Genomic DNA, 9129 nt, shown 5'->3' on the forward strand with positions numbered 1-9129 from the left:
AACCAGGCAGTGACAGAAATCAGCACAGGGCCCCTTAGAAGCTGCATCTTGTCTTGTTTATCCAGCCTCCTCAGGGTTGCTTTGACGTTGCCATCAGAGCCTGCAGGTCCAGAGCTGCCCCTGGACAGTGCCAGAGCTGGGAGGGGTCTGCAGGGCAGAGATGAGCCCCCAGGATTGGGCTGAGTTCTGGCAGCACTGGCAGGGCCCAGCCCTGGGCACAGGGAAGCAGCTGCTGGCAGGGACAGCTCCAGGCAGTAGAGCCCTGGGTAGGGAGTGTGTGGAATGTGCCCCCAAGCTGTGCTGGGATATTTAAGGTCCTCTCCAAGCAAAAATATTCCATGATTACTTTTTTCACAGATCCAAATGCCAAGGCACAGCAAATGTCCAACAGCAGCTCCATCAGCCACTTCCTCCTGCTGGCATTGGCAGACACGCGGCAGCTGCAGCTCCTGCACTTCTGCCTCTTGCTGGGCATCTCCCTGGCTGCCCTCCTGGGCAACGGCCTCATCATCAGCGCCGTAGCCTGCGGCCACCACCTGCACACACCCATGTTCTTCTTCCTGCTCAACCTGGCCCTCACTGACCTGGGCTCCATCTGCACCACTGTCCCCAAAGCCATGCACAATTCCCTCTGGGACACCAGGAACATCTCCTACTCAGGATGTGCTGCACAGCTCTTTTTCTTTGTGTTCTTCATCTCAGCAGAGTATTTCCTCCTGACCATCATGTGCTATGACCGCTATATGTCCATCTGCAAACCCCTGCACTACGGGACCCTCCTGGGCAGCAGAGCTTGTGCCCACATGGCAGCAGCTGCCTGGGCCAGTGCCTTTCTCAATGCTCTGCTGCACACAGCCAATACATTTTCCCTGCCCCTGTGCCATGGCAATGCCCTGGACCAGTTCTTCTGTGACGTGCCCCCAATCCTCAAGGTCTCCTGCTCACACACTAACTCCCACAGGGAACTTGGTTATCTTGTTGTTACTTGCTGTTTAGCACTTTGCTGTTTTGTGTTCATTGTTTTCTCCTATGTGCAGATCTTCAGGGCTGTGCTGAGGATCCCCTCTGAGCAGGGACGGCACAAAGCCTTTTCCACCTGCCTCCCTCACCTTGCTGTGGTGTCTGTGTTCATCAGCACAGCCATATTTGCCTACCTGAAGCCCTCCTCCATGTCCTCCCCATCCCTGGATCTGGCCCTGTCAGTTCTGTACTCAGTGGTGCCTCCAGCCCTGAACCCCCTCATCTACAGCCTGAGGAACCAGGAGCTCAAGGCTGCAGTGAGAAGACTGATGACTGGATGGTTTCAGAGACATTAAACGGCTGGCCAAATTCTACAAATGACGTGAAATAAAAGTAATGTTATTGATGGCTTGATACAGGCTTTTTTTTTTCCTTTATATTAGTTTTATTATATTGTCCACAAAGAAATGTCATTCTTTGTGCCATCTCTCATTTTGTTTGTCTCCACCTTCCCTGTGCCCATAGACTGTGTCAATGAGGGGCTGCATTCTCAGTGGCTTTAAAGGATCTAAACAATCTCCAAGCAAAGCTTTCTGCAGAGACGCCCTTTTGTTGTGTTCTCTGGAGCTGCAGAAGCAATGTCTATGTGCAGAGCTGGGGGCAGATCAGTGCTGGCCGAGCAGCTGTGCCCAGCAGCAGCAGCACTTGGTGTTGCCCGTGCTGCTGCCATGGCCCTGCCCCGCTGCCCTGGTGGCCCTGGTGTTGCTGCAGGGCCTGAGTGCTCTCGGAGCCGGGCACAGCGCTGGGGGTGGCAGTGCCAGGGCTGCAGCAGGAACAGGCCATGGGCACTGCTGGGGCAGCGCTGACGCCTCTGGCCAGGGCCTGGGGGCTCCAGGCTCCTTGCCCAGGCTCTCTCAAGAACATGCCCAGGCCAATGCTCAGCACAGAAAAGCCCCGTGAGCAGCACCAGGCTGGCCATGGGTAGGCTGGGGGCAAACAGCATGGCTGGGGCTCTGCAAGGGCCCTGGGGCAGACGGGAAGGAGCAGCAGAGCAGGGGCTGATCCATCCCCAGTGCGCTGCACGGCCCAGGGCAGCATCCCAGAGCGTCCTCATGGAGCTGCCGACAACATCCCCCCTCTGCAGCCCTGGCCTCTCCCCCAGCTCACACAGGTGCCCCATCCTTGCAGGCACAGACACGGCAGCACTGGCTCAGCAGCCCCTGTTTGCATTGCACACAGCAGGCAGGAGCACCCCATGCTGTTGTTGTGGGGACATGAACCTGAGGGAGCACAAATGCCATCAGCCCCTGGGGCCAGCAAGGGCTGGAGGACACCAGGGAAACCACTCAGCTTTGTCCTGGCCTCTGCAGTCAGCCAGAAAGTTTGTTTCCATCAGCTGGGAGTTTCCTGTCCCACTGCAGATGCTGTTTGCTCAGAGCCAGGGCTGCCTGGCAGCCACCCCCAAACTGCCCTGAGCATTTCCGTGGTTTCACCTTTGCTTTCTCTACTCTTTGCCTGCTTTATATTTCTTCCTATTTCCCTCCCCGGTTCCCTGCCCTGCAAACAGCCCCTCCCTGTTTGCCCTTTCCTCTCTGGCCCCACTCCCCATTGCAGTTCCTGACTTGGCACCATGGAAACATCCCTTGGGGACCAGGATCACCCTACAAGTGCTGCAGGAATTGTCTGCAGGCTCCTGCAGTGCCTGGTGCTGCTCCCTTGCCAGAGGCACCCCAGGCCAGGGGTGCACATCTGGGCTGCTCAATCTGGCTCTGGGGCTCCCTGTTCTGGGCAGTGAGGAGGAGCTGCAGAGGCTCTGCAGGACTGATAGGATGGGCTTTGGGGCTGCCAAGAGAAGCTGAGGGACCTGGGCTGCTGGAGCTTCTGAAGAGGAGGCCCAGGGCTCCTCCTGCAACTGCTGCAAGGGTGGTTTAAGAGAATCCCAGAATCAGCAAGGCTGGAAAAGGCTTTGGGGATCATCAAGTCCAACCTGTGCCCGGAGACTGCCTTGTCTCCCCTGAGCCTCCCCTTCTCCACGATAAACCACCCCAGCTCTCTCAGCCACTCCTCACACCACTTATGTTCCAGACCACTCCTCAGCCTTTTTTCCCTTCTCTTGATGTGCTCCAGCCCCTCCATGTCCTTCCTGAATTGGGAGTCCCAGAACTGGACACAGCACTGCCCAACCAGTGCTGAGCCCAGGGGAAGAATCCCTGCCCTGCTCCTGCTGGCCACACCATTCCTGATCCAGGCCAGGAGCCATTGGCCCTTCTTGCCCACCGGGGCACTCTGCTGGCTCCTGTCCAGCCTGCTGTCCATCAGTCCCTGCAGGTCCCTTTCTGCCTGGCTGCTGTCCAGCCACTCTGTCCCCACCCTGTAGTGATGCAGGGGTTGTTGTGGCCAAAGTGCAGAACCTGGCATTTGGACTTGTTAAACCTCATCTTGTTGGATTTGGGCCCTGGATCCATCCTGTCCAGGGCCCTGTGCAGAGCCCTCCTACCATCCAGCAGATCAAAACTCCCAGCCAACTTGGTATCACGAGGGTTCCATGAGGCCCCAGAGTGTCGCAATGGTCTTCATGATTCCATGAGACCTCTCAGTATCACAATGTCCCTTTCGTTCCATGGGGCCCCTTCGGTGTCACAGAGTCCCTTGGATCCTTGGGCCCTGCAGTGTTATAATGGATCATTGGTTCCATGAGGTCTGTCAGTGCAGAAATGCTCTCCTTGCTTACCCAGTGTCACAATGGCCTCTTGGTCCCAAGGGCCACCATGAGGTCAAACATGTTTCCTTCATTTCAGGAGTCCCTGAGGAGCAGCCCTGGACCCTTGGTTCCATGGGGCCCTGCAGTGTCATAATGGCCCCATCCTGACACCAGGTCCTGCTCTGTCACAATGCTCTGCATCGTTCTTAAAGGCCCTGCAGGGTCACAGTGGTCTGTTGGTTCCCTGAGGCCTCAGAGTGCCACAATTAATTCCTTGGTGCTGCAGTGTCACAATGGAGCCCTGGTGACACAAGATCCTGCAGTGTCTCCAGGGACCCTTGGTTCCATGGTGTCAGGGTCCGTCCTAGTGGACAGATGACCTGATGGTTCGTAGGAATGATTTCAGAGTGCAAAACACCAACACGGTACAAGGGGGTTTGCAGTGATGATCAAATCAAATGCAGTTTTATTGAAATAACCACAGCAAAAATGCAATAGAGGGATTAAGGGAGAGAAAAAGATAGAGAAAGAGAGAGGAAAGAGAGAGAGAGAAGGAGAGGGGATATAGCTAGCAATGCAGAGACGAAGTCCTTTGGTCCAGTCCAGCCGAGGGTCCGCCTGCTATGCTGGGGAGATCTCAAAGGCTCTACCTAACTCAGAGGCTTTTATTACTGAAAATTGTGGGGGGGGAACAGATGTAACAGGTAGTCCATGTTCTCAGCAGTAAATGATCTTGATAGATGTAACAGGTAGATATGTTCTCAGCAGTAAATGAGAGCCATTGTATTCTCGGTCCAGTGGTCACAATCTGCAGGCAAACATCTCGCTTCGGTCAGCTTGCCTCCCCACACTCCTCCCCCGGGCTGGGGGTTTCAGTCCCAGTCCTTGGAAGGAGCAGAGGAGCCTTTTTAGGAGTTTCATGTCTCAGACCTTGATGGAAAAGCTTCTCACATCTCCGTCTGTCTGTCACGGTGGTTGTAAAATAGGTGAGGGTCTTTGGTGGGAGACCACCTGGAACTCAGGAGAAGTCCAGCCAGGCCGAGAGGTGGGACAGCTTCCAGAGCTGCTATTGTTGCAAACGGGGCATGGTGCCCTCTTCTTAGCATACAGCAAACACACTTGTGAAAACAATCGCTTAACACTGAGCTTTCAGATCTCGGAGCCTGTGGCGTGTGACTTTTCTCCTTCAGAGCCAGATATAGACGGCGGGGGGGGGGGGGGGTCTTCTCTTCAGTGGTCTCTCAAGGACGATCGTGAGGCAGATGAGGGAAAATTGGGACAGACTCTCACACATGGGGTGCCACAGTGTCACAATTGTTCCCTCAGCTCCCAGAGTCCTTGCAATGGAGCAATGGCCCATTGATTCCATTGTCCCCAGGCTCTCCCAAGGGTCTCCTTGGTTCCGCAGTGGCACAATGGCCCCTTGGCTCCACAAGTCCCTGCAGGGTCACAGTGGCCTCTGTGGCTCCTCCAGGACCCAGACTGTCACTATGGACTCCTTGCTTCCATCCAACCCCACAGTGTCACAATGGCCTCTTGGCTCTTTGCTGCCATGTCGTACACAGTGTCACCATGATCCTCTTAGTGCCACCAGGCCCCGCAGTGTCACAATGGCCCCTTGCTTCCCCAGGGTCCTGCAGTGTCACAATCATCAGAGAAACAACCATACTGGGAAAGACCTTGGAGAGCATCAAGTCCAACCTGGGACCCAACACCACCCTATCACCCAGACTATGGCACTCAGTGCCACATCCAGTCTTTCCTTAAACACTTCCAGGGACAGTGACTCACACATCTCTCTGGACAGCCCATTCCAGTGCCCAATCACTCTTTGTGAGGAGAATATTTCCTAATGTCCAGCCTAAATATCCCCTCATGCAGCTGAAGGCTGTGTTCTCTTGTCCTGTCACTGTTCCCTGGGAAAAGAGTCTGACCCCCACCTGGCTACACCCTCCTGTGTGGGGGTTGTATAGAGTGATGAGGTCTCCCCTGAGCCTCCTCTTCTCCAGGATAAACAATCCCAGCTCCCACAGCTGCTCCTCACATCACTTGTGCTCCAGACCCCTCACCAGCCTTGTTGGCTCTCTCTGGACACGCTCCAGCCCCTCCATGTCCTTCCTAAATTGAGGGCCCAGAACTGGACACAGCACTCAAGGTGCTGCCCAACCAGTGCTGAGCACAGGGGAAGAATCACTGCCCTGGTCCTGCTGGCCACACCGTTCCAGATCCATAGGAGGGCTAGGGGTTGGATGAGGGAAATGATGGGGAGGGAGTGGGGACAAAGTATTATTGATTGTCAGCCATAAAAGGTCTTTATCTTCATATCTGTTCAGACTGCATTAGAAAGTACTGGGGGTCACTATCAGCTGGATATTGCTGATAGCAGTCTATGAACAGGAAAGAATAACTGTCAAAACAATTTCCTCTGCTTTTTTTTTTTTTTTAATATAGCAGATTCACTTTGAATACACTTTTGAAATTTGTCTAATTAATCACAGAAGAATTTGAAGCTTCAATTATTCCCATTGGCTTTTCTTGTTTGATTGTTTTGAACTATTGTTTCTGAGCCTTTTCCATTGAATTCCTGAACGAAACAGCTGAAGAAAGAAGAGACATCTGGAGTAATAAAGTTCATCAGCAACCTCCAAGTGTCTGAGGATCCATCCCCATCCGAGCAGCAATGGACAGAAATGGGCACAGCTTTGTGGCTGCCCCAGCTTTGGCATGGGCCCTGGGCCTGGAGCAGGAGCAGCTCTTGAGGGCCCCAAGGCCTGGACTCTTGTGCTGCCCTGGGCAGATGGGATGGCAGCAGGGGCTGCAGACCTCTCAGCACCTCAGGCAGAAAGGAGCAGGGCAGCCAGGGAGCCTCTTTTGGCCTTGGCCAAGCACCTTCCCCCATGGCTGGGGCTGAGTCCTGTGGCAGCTGCAGCTGCTGCTGTGCCCTTGCCAGGGGCTGAGGCCGTGGGGCAGTGCCCAGAGCAGCCTGGCCTGAGCAGAGCTGTGGGGCCAGAGCCGGCTGGGCTGGGCTGGGGAGAGGCCCTCGGTGCTGCCCAGAGCTCAGGGCAGCTGGCAGAGCTTTCAGGGAGCTGGGCTGGGCTCAGAGAGCCTGGCCCAGAAACCATCAGTGTCCATCTCAGCCTGGCTGAGTGTGCAGGGGCAGGACTCAGGCCAGGCCTTGTGGGGCAGGGCCAGCGCCTGTGCAAGGCATTGCAAACAGGCAAGTGGCCCAGAGAGAAGGTTGTTCTGTGCCCTGGGTGGCATGGACAGAGCAGGGAGAGCGCCCAGGACATTTGTCAGTGCCAGCCTCTGTGCCCAGCCCTTGGCAGCCCTGGCTGCTGAGCCCAGCTTTGGCCTGGGCTGAGTTTGGCTGTGGCCCAGCTCCATCCTCCTGCAGGGCTCAGGGCCTGTTCCCGGCCATGGCCAGCCCTGGCTGCCTCTCTGCTGGCCCAGAGGCCAGCAGAGCCCGGGGCAGGGCTGTCTGTGCAGCCCCAGAGGGGCCAGGGGCTCTGCAGGTGCTGGCAGAGGCTGCCCAGCAGGGAGGCCATGGGGCACAGAGCCCCAAGGCTGCTGTGGGCCCCACGGCACAGGGGCCATTCCCAGCCGCAATGCTCCTGGCCTGGGCTGGGCCTGCACAGGGACTGGGCCACCATGGCTGGGCCAGCACAGGGCCACAAAGGGGCCACGCAGTCGCTGCCAGGGCTGACAGCAAGGCCAGGCACACACAAGCAATTGCTGAGCATCACCTGCACTGGCCAGGCCTGACTGTGCCAAAGGCAGAGCTCAGCTGCCCTTGGGGGCTGCAGGAACAGTCCAGAGCCCAAAGAGCCTCCATGGCTGTGCTGGAGTCCAAGGCTGCAGGAGGGAAATGCAGGGCTGCTGCAGGATGGGGAGGGCATTGAATTCCAGCACACACCTCAGCTCTCTGATGATCCCAGTACCATGCTGGGCCCTGTTTCAGACTGGAGCAGAGCAGATGTTGAGGGGACAGGAGCCCTGCGGGGCTGTCAGGGACCTGCAGCTTACAAGGTGCTCTGCTCTCCCTCAGGTGCACTCAGAGAGATCCAATCCCAGCTGGGCACCTCAGGGCACAAGTGGAACTGCCTGTTCATGGGCACACAACTGATGTCAGCCTGGATAGGGGCACAGGTTTTAATACGTGTTTATCTGATAATATACAACCGAATCTTTATTATGTGGGTCATTTGAGTACTTTTAAGAAATAGCAATTTTTTCCCACCAGAAACAGTTGTTCCCACTCTACTTGTATAACCAATACTCATTCTATTATTTAATCTCCCTTTTCCATCCGGTGTTTCTACCTCTCCTGTTGAAATAGCCATGTTTGACTACATCTCTTCACTAGACCAGCTGGATCCATGTCCTTCCTGCTGCTCTCACATTTCTTCTTCCATATGCTCTCTGGCCATTCAAGTGCCTCTCAGCTGACTGGTTTCATGCTTTGAATCTCAAGGAGTGGCCAAATCTTTAAGAAGTTCAAATAAATATGAATTAAATATGTCGTTCTGGTTATATCTATCTCAAATTTACCTTTTTTATGTCTTTGTCTTGAACTGTTTCTGTATAGAAATCCCTTTGGGCTGGTGGACATATGAAATGCTGCTGGGACACGACAGAAAACCGAGGGAAGAGCTGTGATGGTTATTAAACTGTTCAAATATTCCTGTTGTGTTTGTAGGCAAGAAATGTTTCTGTGCCTCTGAGTGTCACCAGTCCCTGAACCCAAAGGACACAAACCTGATGAGTAGTTGTTCCCACTGCAGGGGTGCTTGGACTTTGGCTCTGCACAGGAGAGCTCTTCATCCCCTTTCTCTCTTTTCCTCCCACTGGGCATAGAGGGAGCTCCTGACTTCAGCCTGTGACTCGTGTGCAAAGAGCAAATCTGGGCAAAATCAGGGCAGGGAGGGTTTGGGGGGAATTTGGGATCTCTGATGGGCACAGAAGGTGTTTTCCATTGCTCTGAGACTGTCTGCTGTGGAAAGTGGATTTAATATCCAGCAGAGGAATGACTTTTGCATTTGATGGAGCTGTGCCTTCCCTTGGCTTTGTTGACTGACAAGAAATGAACATCCCTCTGTGTCTCAGGCAGCTCTGTCTCCAAGGAAAGCAGGTGGGAGTTGGAGCCAAGGAGCTGAAAGCTGCAGGTGCAGCCTGGGCTGGAGGGAGCTCAGATTTGCACAAGGCTGCTCTGAGTGCCAGGGCTTGGATGGGGGAAATGGTGGGGTGGGTGTAGGGACAGAGTCTGATTGATTGTCAGCCATGAAGGGTCTTGATTTTCATATCTATTCCAACTGCATGAGGAGGTACTTGGATTCAGTGTCAATTGGAGATTGCACACATCAATGAATTAACAGCAAAACAAAATTACCAGGACCTAAAAAGTATTTTCTCACTGTCTTTTTAAATATCATGTGTTCACTTTGAATACACTACTGAGATTTACTTAACTA

At 54.4% G+C, this 9129-nt stretch overlaps 1 protein-coding gene across 1 annotated transcript; it reads left to right on the plus strand.

The window, feature by feature from the left end:
• Positions 1-380: 380 nt before the first annotated feature.
• Positions 381-1316, plus strand: LOC134434403 (olfactory receptor 14A16-like). Its single transcript, XM_063183064.1, has one exon. It carries the CDS (start codon positions 381-383, stop codon positions 1314-1316), a length of 936 nt encoding a protein of 311 aa, XP_063039134.1.
• Positions 1317-9129: the final 7813 nt, after the last annotated feature.

Source organism: Melospiza melodia, unplaced genomic scaffold (genome assembly GCF_035770615.1).
Source record: "Melospiza melodia melodia isolate bMelMel2 unplaced genomic scaffold, bMelMel2.pri scaffold_35, whole genome shotgun sequence".
In the NCBI taxonomy this organism is placed as follows: Eukaryota; Metazoa; Chordata; class Aves; order Passeriformes; family Passerellidae; genus Melospiza; species Melospiza melodia.